Raw genomic sequence first — 18,028 nt, 5'->3', positions numbered from 1 at the left:
TGGGGACTTGTTGGCTCAACTCAGCCAGTTCCCAGGCTCCCCACCTGGCTCATCAGCCCCAGCCCTGAGCTTTTCGCTCCAGCTTTTCCTCCAGGGATAACCTCATAGCACATCCACTGTGGCTTGCCCAGCTGTGTCCCATTACAGCTTCACAGCTTTCTCCCTCCATTCCTGACTGCTGGGCAGGTTATACCAGCAGCCCCCTGCCAGCTGCTGCTCCTTAGGTGCTCTGCTGCTTATTTGCAGTCTGCTCCAGGGTGGCTTCATACATGGTAGCACCAAGATAAGTGCCTCTGTGTGTCCTATGCTTGTAGGAGACCCTTGTGGGTATGCCTGTGTGATGTGCATGGCCCAAGGCAGCTGCAGGCTTTGCAGCAGGGGCTTGGGGTGTGTACTGGAGCCTAACTGCAGCTCTGTGGGAGATTTGTTATTGCCAGAGCTCTCTGTTCAGTGCTGGGATTTACTCTGCTGCTTTGGTGAGTTGCAAGCTGCTTTCATAGGGGCTGGGGAGTCACTGAGGCCCAGCAGTTGGGAAATACTTTTTTTTTAAATTTATTTTATTTTTTTGCAAGCTGCCTAGGAAGGGGAGAGCAGTGGCTGATAAAAGAGCTGCCCCAGTGCTTTAAACCTGCACCTCCACTAGCTCCCAGGGAGAGCTGGTCCCTGCCGATGGTCTCTCCTCTCACACACATTCCCCTCACTTTTGTGCATGCTTTCTCATGTTAGTTTTGTCTCTGCAGAAAGCTGTAATAGACAGGCAGATAATGTTTTATCGCCTCATTTGGTGAGCGGTGCCCATACTCTCTCCTGAGGGCTGTACGAGATGTCCTGGGAATAGAGTGGCTTACAGGGGAAAAGAAAAATATCAGAAATTGCCTGTGATGGCAAACCTGGAGGCTGGGAGAGAATGGCACTGCTGCACGAGAGCCCAGCTCAGAGTGGTGAGGGGCTGCCATGGGTCAGCCCTAGTGCATCGTCTGCTGATGCAAGGGTCCCACATCCTTGGGTGCTGCTTGTGGGACACCCCAGGGTGCAGGGTGCTGTGCACCCAGCCCCTGCATGGCCACAGCGGAGCGGTTTTGGCCTGACATCTCCACCGGGTTTGGCTACAGCCACTGGAGGTCACTGCTGATCTGCAGCTCCACATGCAAAGCCACTTTTGGAGAGGCGGAGAGGAGCCCTGCTCCCAGGTGCTGCCTCTAACCCCCTGCAAAATCCCTGGGAGCTGGGTGGTTGTTGACATGTAGGACCGCCACTAGAAATAAGATCTGGCACCCCCAACCCTCCTTAGTTATCCCCATCTCCTGCTCCTGGATGCAAGGACCCTTTGGGAACCCATCACTTCTAGTTGCAGAGCTCAGTGTAGGACCTCCTGGGAGGGATGCTGGTGTGGGGAACAACCTGCAGCTCCCAAGAGAACAGCACTAAATGTTAGATGCAAATCTTCTAACCTGTGCTTTGGGATGCAACAGTAGAATTTCAGCAGCTAATTCTTCCCTTGTTGTTGTTGTCAAATAGTCTGTAATGAAGTGAGCCAGTAGGAATAACGGAGCTTTGAAGGAGGATGCTATTGTTTCTCCTCTTTGTGGCCAAGACCCTTTCTACCCCCTTTGACAGAGGCAGCTCAGTGCCCCACATGGTGCTGCATTCCAGCTCTGTGGGTGCAGTGCTGTCAGCACTGGGGTTTTGGGGCTGAAAGGTCCCTTCTAGGAGGGTTTGACTCATTGCCAAAGAAATGGGTGATTTTACAGAAATGCCTGTGTCTCTTTGCTAGCTTTTGCTGCTTGAACATCCAACCAGAAGTGGAAAAAAGTCTCCAGAAGGAACCTGGGAAACTTTAGGGTTCACTGGTTCAGCAGGAGAGCAAAACTTCCAGCAGTAATGCAAACTGGTAAAATCCCCATTGAAATGTCCTCGCCATTTCCAAGGGGGCTAGAAACACATTTCCAGCTCCAATCTCAGCTATAGCACCTGGCCCCTCTGGCAGGACAAGCACTGACCTTCAGGACTAGAAGTTCAACCAATTTAAGGTAATGCTGTTGTTCAGCATTTAAGTTAAACCTGCACTAGAATCTTTTGGGGTCTTCACACCCCCTGAACACTGATATCTCCTTGTCTGCAGATAGTGAGCAAACCTCACTTACTGTTTAGGGCAAAACTGATCTATCTGCTGTAAGAGCTCACCCATCAGCAATACTACCCTCTCCCTGTCCCAAAGGGTAAGGGCTGGTGTTTTCTGATTTAGACTGTGCAATGCAAACATCAGCTGAATGACAAATCTGCCTTTCTAAATCTCCTTTGGATGAGAAGGGGAAAGGAGAGCAATGGAAAAGGTCCTCAATGGCAGGTGGGTGCCTCCTGGATTTGGCTGAGGAGCAAATGCTGAGGCTGTGAGTTTTTGGGCCCAAATAGTGCTCCCCAAACACCTGGTAGAGCAGCACAGTTTTGGATGGGGATTAAGGCTTGTGCAGGTCCATAGATGGTCACAGGGGTGATACATGTCAGCAGAATTTGTAGCAACTCATCAGCATGTAAAACATAGTTTGAGTCAGCCCAAATCCTGACTGTAGGACCAGAGGAGTGGGAAATAATGGGATGCTCCTGGTGAAAGGGTGAAGATGGGGAGCAAGCAGGACTCCGAGCTGCTATCAGCAGCTTGGTAGAAAGCTGAGCAATGCAACACGGGTGATATGGTTTCCCTCCTCCCACGGTCATGCAGGGATCCTCCTGTTCAGACCCGAGGGCAAGTCCCAGGGCAATTACTCTCCGTGTCCTTGAGGCCTGCTCTGAGCGAGACTGCTCTGTAATCAGCAAAGCCTTGATGCAGGGGAAGCCCTGATTTTAAGCACAGTCTTGGATGCTCTCCAATACCTTTGCAGAAGTTGCCAGGAGAGGATAAGGCAGCATCTTTGGCCCTATGGGAACCCTCCTGCAGGGTTGCCACCATCCTTAACGGTACCCTGGGGGTTTCTAGGAGCAGAGGCAGCCCTCGTGTCCCTGTCTTTCAGCCTGATGGGCCATTTAGCTATGTGTCTCTGGGGCACCCTAAATACGGACCTAAAAAGCATCTCCTTGAAGTGCTTTGGCCATGTTGTTCTTGCTGGAAGTGTCTGTGCTATGGGAGCTGCTCCCTGCCTCTCTCCTTCCCAACTCTGTGTCCAGAAAAGCTAAGAGTCAAACAGAGAAAATATAAAAATACTTGGCATTTATTTCTGTACATGATCAAAGCACTCAGTGTCTCCATATGGAAAAGCAGACAAGTGTCCCTCCTCACCTCCCCCGAAACAGGAGACTCAGTGCTACGATGTCAGGCTCATAATTTTTAAAAAATGCTCAATGTCCCTATTTTTTAGGAAAAAGCATGTTTTATAATTAAAAAAAAAAAAGGGCTAAAAATATTTCAAAGGCACATTCTTAGGAGAAAGGAATTAAGAAATACTGCTTTTTCCTTACGAACTTCCCTCCAGCGCTGCAGAGGTGTTTGGTGGTTGTGGCTGATAACAATCCAACTTGAGAGGAGAATGCAAAACAGAAGAACAATATTTACTTGGAGCTAATTGTAATTTTCACAAATGGTCACCCAAAGAGCCCAAATATCAGCAGAAAAGGGAAGCTGCTGTATCTCTTTGTTGCTAGAACGCTGCCTTCCTGCATGTAGGGTTCAGGCAATCTTATCTCCATCTGCCGCCTCGATTAAAAGAGAAGGGGAACTGCTGTTCGGGCGATAAGAGAGGCCAGAGGCTTCTCCATTAATATGTAAACTTCGGATCAAAAACGAAGACGAGAGGCTCTAGGCAGAAGTCACCTCTTAATAGATGGGTTTTGAATCTGCATGCACCAACAAAAGGCATGTGCTGGCTTCTGTAAAGAGGAGGGAGGGGATGGGATGGAGGTGTGACCCCCCCCTCCCCACTTAACTTTTCCAGTTTGGGTTAAATAATGTTCACCCTGAAGGATGTCTACCTGAAGTAACAGCTTTGTCATGTTTGTCCAAGCTCTCTGTGATATTCTGGATTATCAAATCCAGAAAGGACCACAGTCAGTCAAATGTGAACTCTTGACCTCCATGGCAACCAGCATCTGTATTTGCCCTACAAAATGGACTGAACCACCATTAACTCATTAAAAAAATAATACCCAAAGGATTGAGAACTTTCCAAACACCTTAGCAGCTTGTGCCCATGGTCTGAAATCATCTAGTTCTGCAGCTGGGCATTGCTGACTTCAGATTCAGCTTTGTGTGCCACCTCTGCTAGAGCAGTGATTTCTCTATTTCCAGTGTCTTTGCCCCGTACTGGGAGTCCTGGTTATCACAAACCACCTTTTTAATCCTCTCTTTGCAAACACTAAAATACCTGTGCTCTTATGGTTTATAATTATGAGCTGGTTTTTATGACGTTGGATGATTCTTGCAGCCCTGCCTGTTTTAGAAGGAAAAATGTCGAAAAATTCAAGTGTAGACATGAGAGCAGGAAGTGGTCACTGAGGATCAGCATCATGAGGGGATATGCAGAGCTGCAATGAGATGCTTTAATGTCTTGGACACACCAATGTCTCTTCCCTTTTTCCTTCAGCCAGTCCCTGCTTGAGTCCCCCATCTCCTTCCAGCCTCCCCCAGCAGGTGGTGGGCCTCCAGCATTTTTCCCACATTTTTAAGCTCCACCTTCAAGTTAGTTCTCCCTGTTTTAAGATGAGGATTGAGGCTGCTGGCACATGCTCTTTAGAAGGGTCTCTTGCCATTTGCTACACTTTCCCCTAATCTGTTTTAACTTTGCCTTCATTTCCCCAGTTTTGGGGAAAGCTCTGTTCCCCTGCCTTGCTCCTTTCTATTTTTTTTTTTTTTTTTGACCCCCACTGCAATACAAGCTGTTTTCCCCCCTGGCCTCTCCCTTGCTGCCTGATATGGCACCAGCCACATCCCTGGCAACAGAATGCAAATTCCCCCCAGGAGTAAGAGGATGGTACCAAGCTGTGAGGGAGATGAGTTGCCTTTGTATGCAAATAAATGCAAGCACCATCAGTTGTTCCAGAAAGAACATACAATAATTGGCAACAGGTTAGGAAGCATTTCATCTTGCTTCTCTGCCTTTCTCCCCAAGGATTATTCTGGGGTAAATGTCTCTGTGGTTGCATTAAAAAAATAATTTAAAACCTCCACACCTCTTCCAGAAATAATGTTTTTCATGTTCCCAGACTGTCTGGCAGCTGCAAAACTGTGCGTCAAAGGAGGGTCATTGACTCCCTCCATGGGGAACATCCTCCCTCCTGAATGCTTTGATAAATGGGGGGGTGGGGAAACATGGCATTTTTGGGTATAGCCTTGCAGAAGAGTTGTTTGAGCTCTGAGAAACTTGTTCATTTGCAGAAGAATGCTGTTTTTGACAAGGACCAGCTTGGCTTTCAGCAGGCCCTTCCTCATGAAGCAGGTGTTCAGGTGAGGGAAATCTCAGCCACTGGGCTGGGGAGGGCAGGTTTGGCTCCTTGAGCCCCAAGCAAGGGGTGCCTCTGGCTGTCCTACAGCAGTTCCTGTTGTGGTCTCTTCTGATGCCCTTATTGCAGCACTTTTCTCATTAAAAGATGGTTGTGGAGGAGTTGGAACCCTTGACAGCTCACATCACGTTCACAGAGAACTGGGGTGTGTGGCAGGCATTAATCCAGTCCCAGAGTTCTCTAACTCCCCTATTCTTCTTCTGCTGTCAGCAGGAGGTTGCAGACCCTGGAGTTGGCTTGGTGCAAGGCGAACTCCCGCCCGGGCATGATGCCCTGCCTCCCTTTTCGAGTGGTGCTACTCTGGCTCCCAGCAGCCTTGTAAACTGTGAAGATTTCTCTGTGGGTAAAGATACCAGCAAGATGGTCAGGAGGCTGTGGTGCTGGTGGACCTTATCCTCCTCCCAGACCAGCATATTCACCATCTCCTGATGGTCTAGGCGTGGTGCTTCCATCCATGTCATCATGAACTTGCAGTGTCCTTCCCCCATCCCTGCTGGTTTCAACCCACCCTGTTCAATAAGTGTACGACCATTTTAATTCCCTCCTCTCCCCAAGAAGTCCTCCTTTATCTCAAGCACATCAGTGATATTTCTATAGTATCTGACCATATTCAGAGACTACCTGTATGGGACCTGCTCCTCTCTTAGCTGCAGGCACATGAGCACTGGGCTGCCAGAAAACCTCAGCATGGTGTCAAAGTGGATTGAGGTCTCCACCTCCATCTGGTTTCTCAGGGTGGCTTGAAGGAAAGGGGCATCTAGTTCTGCCTGGAAATCAATGGCAAGGCTTCCCCTGCAAGAGAGAGCACATGGGTCTGGACACTGAGCAATGGGCCTGTGCTGGGCACCATGCACTGGCACCAAAGTAATGCCATAGCATCTTTATTTTAGGTCTGGCCATGGAAAAAGAGTGTGTAAACCAGGGTCTGCCAGACACCCACCCAACGTGTCCACCAGGAAGGGCTGGACCCAGCAGAAGAAGAGCAGGGGGCTGTGGAAAGCCAGCCTAAGATGGAGCATCCCTTGTGCTGGGTGCTGAGCCCCCCAGGCACCCCCCAGTTCCCAGAGCCAAGCAGTTTCCCACCCGCTGACCTTGTGTTGATGCTGGTTTTCAGTTCCTGCTCCCAAATGCTCACGTCCATGTCGGCTGAAATGTCAAGTCCCAGCCCACCCTGGAGTTTGATGGTCACCTGGAGGCCAGACTGCAGAGGAATGACCTGGAAGATGCAGAAGACAGATCTTGCTGTGACTGGGCACTGCTCTGGCCTGAGCAGCTGATACCAGTAGTGACTTGTGGCCTATCCCAACCCTGCAGCTGGGCTGGCATGGCCAGAACTCCAGCCACATATGTTCCATGGCAGATCCAGCCATACTCCTGTTTTACCAATGCCAAGAGACATCTGGCAGTGCCACCTTGCTCTTAGATCAGTATCCACAGTGAGTAACGTAGCTAAAAATCCACTGGCTCATGCTGTGGGATTCACTAGCATGTGGCATAGAAGCAGGTCACTCCTCCAACTGTTACCTGGTAATGGTCCATCAGCAGGAGGTTCCCTTTGACTATGCTCGTGGGTTCTCCACTGCTTAAGAGGACCTTGGCCATTAAGTCTGTATATCCCTGGAAGAAGATGATTGGCCGCAGCTGAACATCGAAGAAGATGGCAGACATCCCAGCCATGAGCTCTGGTTCCTCTTCCCCTTCCAAGACATTTTCTCCCAGCATCGACTCCATCCCTTGTGCTTCAATAGTGACCTAAAACACAGAAGGGGAGGTGTATGAGCCACATGGAGCAAAGCTGGAGAGTCTGTTTTGTGCCCTGCAATGCTATTTGAGTCGCTATACTTGTCCAACCCTTGGGTAGGCACAGTGCAGGACAGTGACAGAATGGGCTGGATGCAGCATCCAAGCTATCCCTGAGCACTGTTGCAGCAGCAGTGTTGCCTCGCCTGGTTTTGGGGGGAGCAGGGGGCTCTCCTCAGAGCAGGTCTGTCTGGCCTCACATCGGTGATGGTGGATGTGCGTTTATATATTTCTGACATGGGGCACACCGAGTGGAAAGGTGAGGTCAGGCGCCACAGGAAGGTTAAGAGGAGACACAGACTGGGCAGTGTTGCCACCCCCCTCCATGTCCGTGCTCCCCAGCTGCTCTCCCACCAGCACACCTGAGCTGCGCGAAGACGCTGGCCGTGGCTGAGCAGCGAGAAGTCAGAGACGCTCTTCCTCAGGAAGCCACCCTCCAAAAACAGCAGGTCCAGCCCGAAGGTAGAAAGGAGATCCTGGGTGACTGAAAAGCAGACAGACACCCATAAGCATCATGAAGCAGTGCCTGGCCCACCTCTCTTTGCGAGTGAGTGACTGAACAGTGGTGAAACATAAATGCTGTGAGAGCAGCGGCAGGGGATGATGGCTGACAAGAAAATAAAGAGCCCGTGGGTAGGATGTGCAAGGCTGGGATCCTGGCAAGTGTGTCTGTCCCCTGTGCCCAGTGCCACCAAGTCAGTGCTCAGCAGGACAGGGTGGTTTCTTAAAAGAGTTTGACAGATTGATTGCCCAAACTGGGAGGTCACGAGACATGTCTAAAAGCAGGATCCTGAGAGCTCCTTGGTAATTTGTAAGCTTCCTCAACGGACTGTATGGCTAGTCCTGTAGAGCTGTCCATCTATGGTCAGGGTGGCTGACCCACACAGATCTCGTATGTTAGCCATTAAATATCTGATAAAGCTAACTTATTCAGAGGGGAAAGCTTCTCTGCACTATCTCCTTCCATTCCTGCAATAATCAAAGGATTTAGCACTACAGTGTTTTTCTTCCAGGTGTTGGCTATTTTCCCTCTACCCTACAAGGCCAGACTGAGATAATTTGAAGAGGGATGGAAATGAGAGCTGAGGGGCAAAGATTTAAGCAGGTACTTATCAAGCATTGATTATTGCAGTCTCTTTGAAGTTTGATGATTTTTGTCTCAGTACAAGGATTTTCCTCTTTGAAGAGCTTATTAAAAATACCCAAGGAACCGAGGAATGGAGCTGAATATCTTGACTTATCAGGAAAAGCGCAGAAACTTACAGCTACAATCTACCATTGGTTTCGTCTCCAGCTGAAGTTCCTCTTTCAAAATAGCAGGATTTGGGAAAAGTATGTGACACAGCCCAGCCCTCCTGCTGTAGAGGTGACAGAGAAAGGTATATACCTAAATATAAACTCAGGTGATGGCAACAAGCCAGCCTCAGCTGGTGCCAGGGGACTTGCTCAGAAACCTCACACTGAGATTTTGGGGAATTTCTATGAAGTCAAGACCTCTTCTGAAAGCTGCTTTTCTCCCCCAGCCCCTCCTTTAGTTGTTTGAGGGGACCAAGGGACAGGTGTCCTCCATGGCATCACCTGTCAGAGGTCCTGAGAAGGAAGAGGAGATGCCGGCTTTTGAGAAGAGGTTGTAATTATTTATCCGTGGGTCTCTCATGATGTCTTTCATTATCTTCCTGCAAGCAAGAGGGAAAGGGTATGTCAGCACTGGGAGGGAAGTAAGGGAAAATGTCAGTGGTCATTACAGAAGCTATACAAAGAAGGAAATGTAAGTTTCCAAAGTATTTCTCTTGGTTGCTGACTGCCCAGAGAAGTGTGAGCAAAAAAGGAAATGAGCAGATGTGGGCTACCCTGGAATTTCCCTCTCCTCTGGTTTATTAGAATAAACCAGTCAGATATTTCTGTGCAGCTTTTGCTTAGCTCTGAAAAATGTTAGTGCTCGGTTTGTTTTGTGCAGATTGGAAGATTAATTCAGTTACAAATTGTGTGCTGCCCTGTGAGCCAGAGCTTTGGCCTCCAAGGACTCTGCTGAAGCCATGAGCCTGGGTCCTGCTGCCACAGGGCAGGACGAAGAGGGACGTCAGGTTTCAGCTGGCTGGTTGTCATCTGTATTAGCAGCCCTACTGTTTTCTTCCTCTTGCAGCTGGGAATCTCCAGGCAGCCCTAATGTCAGCTCCAAGAAGCGATGCTAGCATGCTTTAAAGGCACACTGGGTCAAAAGCCACAGCTGGAGGGGGGAGAAGGAGAAAAAAGTGATGTAGAGCTAGGGGGGAAAATGCAGCCTTCCCTTCCAGACCCACCTTGCCGGGTGGTGGTCAGCACGCAGGTTGTTCTGGACCTTCAGCAGCAAAAACATTGCTGTCTCTGTCTCCAGCTCGCTGGTGGCCAGCAGGATGTTGATAACATCCATGGGTAAGGGCTCCTTATCTAGGAGGATTTCTGCAGCGGCCAGGCGACAGGTTTTTTCATAGCTCTTCCTCGTCTCGTGGAAAATCCTCCTCATTGCTCGTTTCACCTGGTGTGGGAGGGCAATTAAAATGGTGCTGTTAGGGTGGCTTTGTTTGCACCCCAATGGCTTGGCTTTGAATGGGAAGAGGAGTACCAAGCCTCATCAGCTTTGTTTTGTACCTTGTCAGAGATGTGCTGAGTAGGGAATTGCCGCAGGGCAGAGATGGCTGCGGTGGTGACGGTGGTGGGACCCTCCTCGGCGTGGTCCAGGAGGGTGGGGATGGTTCTGGGGAGCGCTGCGTTCCCCAGGGCCAGCAGGTAAATGACTGCCTTGGACTCGTTCTCAGCACCTCTCAGCCCCGAGAGGATGGTTTCCACCCCACGCTCCACCTCCTGTTTGGGGTTTGCAGGAGGGCAGAAGAGAAGGACAAGGAGGAGAGGGGCATGAGACATTTTGGGTGCTCCCAGAGGAGGTAGAGGGGGTTTGAAAAAGCCAAGCATGGAGGTCTGCAGAGGACCAACCTGCAGCCCACACAGCTTCTGCCGGCACAGCTTGCCAACAAGAGAGCCCACGGTAACTATCCCCGTCTCCTGGACCTCAGAGGCCGGCTGCTTCCCATCCAGCTTGTCCTGGGTGCCAGGAGAAGGGTATTAGGAAATAGGTAAACAAAAAAAAAAAATGGAGAAAAAGAAGAGTGTGTTTTACCTCTTATCTCAAAGCATCTACCTAAAAAGGAAAAATTAATTCTTACCTGCTTTGAAGGAGGGAATGCATGGTTTAATTGGATTTTCGCAGTGGCTTTTAATTAAGCTTTTATCTGTAATGCATTGGCATAAAGCACTGTCTTCTGAACACTCTTCCGCTGAGAAACATCTACTCCCATCACTAGTGTCCCATTCGAAGCACATAAAACAATCCCATAAGCAGGAAGATCTATTTCTACAGAAACATATTTTCTTTTTTCAGGAGAATATGTTGGCTGTTCCCTCCTGGCTGAAATGGGGTGAGGATTCATCCCGGACTCAGGGAGGGAAAGAAATAACCATACTTACTAAGACCAGGTGGAGAAGATCTCCTGAAGGCTGGGGAGAGAAAGCTGCTGCATAGAGAAACTTCTCCAGCAGGGACTTGGGGTCCTTGCTGAAATCCAGAAAGTCTGAGAGTGCCGCCAAGGATGCCACGGACTGTGCAGCCACTGCCGCCTCCACGACAAAGGGGCTGGAGCAAGAAGAGGGAGATCATCAGTGGCACGACCCACCAATAGAGCTGGAGAAGAAACAAGGTGCCCTCTGCAGCTCCTCATGGTCCCTTCTCTTCTCCATGCCTTCCTCTTGCTTTAAAACTCATGGGAGCTTCAGTTCATGGATGAGGAAAACCTAGAAGTCTGGCTCTTGCTCTGCAGTCACCCACATGTAGGCATTTCACTGCAGAGAGGAGCACAGCCCCAGGGCCCACACTGACAAGGGATGGATGCTACGGCCATGGGTGGATGATCTGTAAATAACAGATCCCCAGTGATATTTGCAGAAAGCCTTGCTAGAGCATTTGCTGCACTCCAAAGCAAAAAAAAAAATAAATGCAGGCATTAGTTAAAAGCAGAGTACATTTGCATTAGTCAGGATGGCTGCCTGGACCAGGTATGGTTATGGACCAGTGGCAAACGACCCTAATTGCTGGGGCCAGGAATGACCCTACGTGCCAGGGCTCTACATGCACAGCAAGCCAATTCTGGCATCTCCTGGGAGTCTCACGTCATCGCCTCGGGTGCTCTCCTCAGCAACTGCAGAACATCTCTCTTCTTGGCACCGTGCAGCATCTGGATCAGCCTCTGGAACTGCCATGTGGTTGCTGCCTTCGAGGTGTCCATTTTGACTCTCTGGCTGTCAAAACTCTTCAAGTAGGCTCTCAGCTGCAAAGATGAGGTTTCTTAGGTGGAATTTAGCCTCTTTTACCCCTGATCTTGAATCATGGTATAGTGTTTATACTTGGGGAAATACTTAGGAGCAGGAGGGGCCATGGGTGACGTGCAATTACCTGCAGGCATTTGCGGCAGCCTCCCACCCCCACTGCTGAAGCCCAACTACCTCAATTTGTGGTATGTGCCAGGAAAAGAGCAGGAGAAACTACGAGTATGACCAGTGCCTGAAAGTCATTACAATTCCAGATTTCCTAGGTGAAAAGCCCTGAGAACTCGAGGAGGCAGAAATAATCCCTCCTCTGCCCTTGCTAGCCTGACCCGCAGTGGAAATATTTCCTGACCTCAGACCTGTGATGAGTTTAACTCAACAGGGTGTGCCAGCCATGCACCAGGTTTTCTCCCATCACAAGAAACACACTGATGTCTGGGGGACAGAGGGGCCCTTCCACCATGAGTAGCAACATTCCACACTGTTTAGGAGAGGTAACAGGTCAGGCTGTGGCTCTATGGTGCTCCCGAGGCCACATCCTGCCTCTAGTGGTAAGTAGCCCCTCCAAATGCACCACCATGGTTTAACCCCAAATTCTACAGCCTTCTCCTTCCTGCCTGAGTGCCCAGCCTGGGGGAGAGCACGTGGTGAGTTTTGGGGGTGGATATCATCACTGACCGATGGGCAGCGGGTGCAGACCCTCCTGAAGGGCAGGCTGGCCATGCCTAGGGGCTGGTGCTGTTCCTCTGTGCCAGACAGCGCATCCTCGAGGCTTTGGCCAGCCAGCTCTGCCGGGCCAGGCGTCTGAGATGACACTAGCTGGAGCTGCTGCCTGTGGAGGGGTAAGAAGCCATCGAGAAGTGATTTGTCATTTACACCCTTCACGGCTCAAAGGCTGGTTGGGTTCATGCAGGTTTGGAGGAGGAGATGCAGGAGGAAGCCATCAAAAGGTGTCTGGTGTTCCCTCCATGCCATGCCCAACTGCTGCGCCCTGACCTCCTTATTGCCAGCTCCAGGCTGTGCCAGCCGAGCGGGCAGGGGAGCAGCGAACACTTTAACTCCAGCAGATGCGGATGAATCAAGCAGCAGTATGGCAACATCGCTTACCTTGAACTGATTTTGATGCCAGTGGTGGACCTCAGGGCTGGAGACACCACGTGGATTTCCTCCGCCAGCACTGACCGGAGGAGATTGTCTTTCACCATGTACTGGCTCCTGCTGCTGGGCTGCCACTCGACTCCAAAAATCTTGAAAAAGGAAAAGCATGGTGAAATGATGCAACCTCTTCTCTCTTCCCCTCTCCCCAGGAGATTTGTCTCCCTTTTATTAGCAGCAAAAGAACCTTCCAGTCCACGAAGTCACTTGCTTAATTTACAAAATATAGGAAGTGAAAATCCAGAAGAGCCCAACCTCTTCCCTGGTGTGGAAGATGGCAGCACCAAGCAAGGACCCAAGGCCCATGGCATGGGGATGTCCTTGCTGGGGTGCTGATGGGGGGAGACAGACTGGTGACACCATGCGATTTGCATTACGAGGTGGTGTCACCCTGGCTCAGCCCAAAAGAAAAGGGGAGCAGGGGATGATCCTGCCTGTCATGGGTGATGCCTGGGGACTCCAAACTGGGAATAAGTGCCACCCAAAGCACTGCCCTTCCTTCAGGCCCATTTGACAGCACTAGCTCTGTAGCTGTCACAGTGCAGCTGCACTGCGTGGGAAGAGGTATCACCCTCAATGCCAAAACCCGCATCATCCTGACGAGCATCAGCAAGGACATTCTCCAAGCAAAAGAGAAAGCTACGCAATGGCAATTTCCACCGAGCTCATGCCAAAAAACGCTCAGCTTCCTCGCTGTGCTGCATGGTGACCTTGGGGAAGCTCTCTGGATTTTTTCCTTCAGAAAGAAATGACGCACTTGCTGGACTTCACCTCTGCCTCATCTCCCAGCTCCAGCGAGGGGAGTGCCCGTCGCAGCGGGAGATGTTATCGGAGCAGCTGGGCTTGCACGTGGCAGGCCTTGGGGAACGGAAAAGCTGAACCATGTGCAAGTGGTGGTTTTTGAGAGTAAATGACGTTAGCAGTGACAATATCACAATTTTAACAGAGAGTTTTTGTCCGTAGGCTTTGCCTTTAATAGAGCTGGGCAGCATCGTTACTTTGCTGTCGCAGCTATGGGTGCAGGCAAAGTGCAGAGAGCTGCCTCAATCCAGACAGCAAGGTTGTGGGAAAACCTTATTGCCAAAAATGTGCTATGCAGGGTTTGTTACTTTCTTGGGTAAGTTTGCCATGATTCTGACCCAGAAAGTTTTATTATATGGACACTCAAGAGTTTGATTGCCAGGTGTTGAGACCCCTGCCAAAGCCCGTGTGCTCTCTGTGCAGTAGTGTCTGTTTTTATATTGAATTCAGTAGAATTTATGTATTTTATTTTCTAATTTAATAGCAGCTACGACTGCATTAAGACCCATAGAGTTTCATCTATTTGTCAGGGCTGAACATGGGTTAATGCTTTAAATGAAACAAGCAACCGTCTTTGTTCCTGTCCCCTGTCAACCCAATCCCCAGTCTAATGAGTCTGAGGTCTAGAAAGTGTTTCTGTATCTCCTCCTTCCCAAGGAGGATTAGCTGACAGGTCAGAAATGGTGATAAGGATGGGGATGGGATGATTTGGGACACATTACCTGCTCCTACCCACCTCAAAACCATATGCTTCTCCTGAGGTGTGTTAGTACATCCCACTTTTGGTGTGGGTCTAAGAGTGGGAACCCCATCCCAGGCTGGTGCAGAAGGCTGAAGCCAGCTGGGAGTGGGACTCTCATCCCACCTGTAAGAAGGTTTTTGGGGACAACCCTGATGTACTTAATGTAAGTTGAGCCCACCACCATAAGAGCAATGCACTTGCTTTGTTTACGGAGGTGAGTCCGGACTTCGGCTTTGTGCAGCTGAGGAGATCTTTTGTCTTCGTGATGGAATGATTGGACACAGTGTATGTGACTTGGCAGCTCCCAGACACGTCCTCCTGAAACACAAATGTAAGTGGCCACGGTTAAGGGTGATTGGCTTTGATGGAGCCTGAATAAAATGATCTGTGTAGAGGACAGACACGAAGAACAAACTAAGAAATAGAAAAATAATCAAAAAGATAAAAACTGGGCCATATTTGGGGGTGTTAGATCACTCCAAGTCCATCTGGGCAGGAAATTTGCAAATTTAGGCTAACACCAGCAGCAGCACCTTTGTGCCTGTGCTTTGGTCTTTCAGGTTATTTCACGTTTGCAGGTCACTACAGCATCAGTTGAGCTCTGGAGGGAGGGATTTCCCTGCCATTTGCTGGCTGGGCTGGGCAAAGCAAATCCCACTTGGAAGAAATTCTTGTAGATTTTTTTTTTTTTTACTCCACTATTCCTACTGTCCAGGGAAAGGTGATGATTTTGTAAGTGGGCCCATTCCTGAAAATCATCTACAGATTATTTTACTTTAACTCTTCTGTCTTGCCAATAGTCATTCTCACTCACAGCCCAGGGGCAGCTGGACCAGCAAAGCTCGTGATGTTTATCCTGAGTTTTGCCTCCTTTGCTGAAGCACCTGGGGTCTGTGCTTAGGGTCCTGCTCTCTTGCTGCAGCACAGTCCCTGGCTTTTGGGCAGAATCTGGCCCTGGCTCTGAACCTACCTCTGTGGCAGTGCCAGCATGGGGCTGGAGCTGGAGCAGACTGATGATGCCTCGCTTCAGGTTCGAGATCAGGATGCTTTCTGCTGCGTCCCCGTAGAAGTCTTTGACCTGGGAGAGCAAGAAGTGGTGTCTGCCTGCCCGGATGGCTCTGGGGGCCCTGCGGGCTCTCTGCTGCCTTCCCTGCTGAAAGGCATGTTCCCTGCAACCTAAGCAACACCCTGTAGATACCCAAAGATTTTTCACAAGGAGGACTATATCCCTCAAGAACACAGATTTTGTGGATGCATGCTGACAAGATGTCCTGTTTTTTTCTTTCTTTTTTTTTTTTTTAATGTTTATTTTCCCCTGTTCTGTTTTTCCAAAGCCTTAGAGGAGAAAGTCAGAAAGGAGCTTATATCCCATGGTTAGGACTGAAGCCCTTTTAACATGGGATGCTGCAGCTCCAGCTGGGCCTGCAGCCTTTTTGGAGGATGGAGCTCCTGGGGTCATACTGGACCCATGTGAAATCATATATTCCTATATTTGCCCCTCTGTCTGGTTCTTGTGTTCTGACAAGAAATCAGAGGTGGAACAGGAGTTCATATGGGCTTTGTAGCTAGGAAAATTTGGGATGTGGGCAGGAGTGCTCTGCGGAGGGCATGAGCAAGTCCAGGAGGTGTCCAGCTGACCTTCCCACTGCTCCAGGAGATGAACACCGGGTGCTGGAGCTCTGCCTGTGCCTCCTGGCTCAGTTCAATCTCTTCAGGGGGACCTCCAGTGCTGTCCTGGCTTCTCTCCTCCTCTGGCTCATGTTGGGCTTTCAGATCGTGGATCTATGACAGCACAAGACAGCAGAAAGCAGTGACCAAGCACTTCAGCTCTAAGGCTGCTGTGCATTTTACCAGCAGACGGTGGCCTCCTGGTCACAGGAGTCATTTTTCAGGTGGCTTGGGCTAGAAAGGGAAGGGGGTAAGGTGATGCTGCCTCAGCATCACTGCTCCCAGGAGGAGTACCTGGTTGCAATGGATTTACCACCTCACGCACCTGCACCTGGAGCAGCTCTTCCCCACCGTGGTCCCTCCAGAGCCGGTGCAGCTGGACCAAGGCCTCAGCCCGCAGCCAGGCTCCCCGCGGGGACGGCGTGGATGCATCGACCAGCTGGACATCCAGGGAATAGCGGTACTGATACAGGGTCCCGGGCTGGAAAGAAAGCGGCTGCAAATCCCCTATGGAAAGATGAAAATGCTGAAGGTACGTAGTCACAGACCTCAGTCCCTCTGCCTGCCACAGCCAGCATCCCTCTATCCCAGGGAGGACCTGGACTTGCAGGGATGCTTGTGACCTGCATCACTTTGCTGCCTGGAAGTGTCATTTTTATGCCAAACAGTAGGAATAGAGTACATGTTTGGGGGAGAATGTGGGAAGGTTTTCATGGGGAATTATTTGTGACTGCAGTTTGCGTGTTCTTGGGGTGACAGCTGATTCTTGCTTGCATTTCCAGTCCTGCTGTGGAAATGATGGCCACAGTGGGGGCCCTCCTTGTGGACTTCAGGACTTTTTGAATCTGCCAGAGAAACACATTTTAAACCCGAAGCAAAGTTTCCTGAGCATGCCCACAGACAGGAGGGATATATTGACGTGTCTTTTCAGCATTGTGCGTTAATTGGGGCAATGCTAATGTTTTCATTTAGGGGGGAAGAGAGGCCATGTTCTTCATATTGTGTGTTTCCCATTAGAACTGCCAATTCTTAATTGACTTTGTGACGGGGCAAAATTAAGTTGGTGGGGCAGCTTTAGATCAGAAGTCCTTGCTTTGATCTTATTTATCTAGAATTATTCAGAGTCCCTTCTCTTGTTCCTATACAGATATAATGGGGAGGGTTGCTTTTGCCATGGCATAACCAGTCTTATCTATTTTCTAAAGTCACACGAAATTCTCCTGCAAATCTGATGCACTTTGTGGGCTTCTGAAATGTTTTATAGTTTTGCTACTTTTGTTATAATGATAAATGAATTGATGGAAATCGAGCTCACTCCCTGGGGCTTTTCTCCATGAGTCAGACTGAAGAGTTTCTATATTTCTGTCCCATGTGTAGTTTAAAAACCCCTAGGCCTCCAGTTTTTCTCACCCCCCAGGGAGGACTTCCCCCGTCCCCAAAATTTTCCTTGCCTCGGGAGATGCTCAGACCATCTGCAGTTGTGGCAATAACTCTTCCCTCCCCAGCCGGAGACTGGAGAGATGTCGTGTTACGGCCAGCCCCGGGGAGGCTCTTTGTGCACCGGGATGAGCATCTGGACCCCGTTGTGTCCCTGGACCCGAAGCAGCCCGAAGTCTCTTACCTTTTGCTGTGCTCATGAAGGGAAAGCAAAGCAGGCAAACATATTCCAAAACTTCCTCTGGATTCATGGTGGGCTCTGGGAGCTGGGCAGGAGATGGGAAAGGAATGGGGGTGGGAAAGGGACTATACAACAAAAGTGGACAAGATCTGCAGCGTCAGGCGATGGGGCCCGACCTTCTCCCTATCCCCGCCCTACCCAAGGAAAAGCAAATAATGAAACCTTTGCACCAACCCCCAGCAGCCACGGAGGGTTTGGAAATCAGCTGTGGTTTGCCAAAGGCCAGCAGGAGGGGGGGGAAAGCTGCAAAAAAGAACTGCCAGAAGCATTGTGGGGGTGAAGAAACTGTCAATTAGGCTTGGTACGGAGGGGGATGCTCGGAAAGCTGCTCTGTCCAT

The 18,028-nt window shown here is 50.0% G+C and overlaps 1 protein-coding gene across 1 annotated transcript; it reads right to left on the bottom strand.

Annotated features, from left to right (window-relative positions):
* Positions 1-5,679: 5,679 nt before the first annotated feature.
* Positions 5,680-17,700, bottom strand: LOC113481949 (microsomal triglyceride transfer protein-like). The gene is made up of 18 exons (XM_026852044.1): positions 17,634-17,700; positions 16,338-16,519; positions 15,983-16,126; positions 15,315-15,422; positions 14,546-14,662; positions 12,754-12,893; positions 12,325-12,478; positions 11,491-11,648; positions 10,792-10,957; positions 10,261-10,368; positions 9,919-10,131; positions 9,591-9,805; positions 8,869-8,966; positions 7,653-7,774; positions 7,015-7,242; positions 6,582-6,706; positions 6,112-6,282; positions 5,680-5,827 (listed from the first exon to the last, which is right to left on the bottom strand). The coding sequence occupies exons 1-18, from the start codon at positions 17,698-17,700 to the stop codon at positions 5,680-5,682; spliced, it is 2,664 nt and encodes an 887-aa protein (XP_026707845.1).
* Positions 17,701-18,028: the final 328 nt, after the last annotated feature.

Source organism: Athene cunicularia (assembly GCF_003259725.1).
Source record: "Athene cunicularia isolate RWA chromosome 6 unlocalized genomic scaffold, athCun1 chr6_part2, whole genome shotgun sequence".
NCBI classification, from domain to species: domain Eukaryota; kingdom Metazoa; phylum Chordata; class Aves; order Strigiformes; family Strigidae; genus Athene; species Athene cunicularia.
The sequence above is the reverse complement of the archived record's forward strand: the minus strand, read 5'-3'. Positions and strand labels throughout refer to the sequence as shown.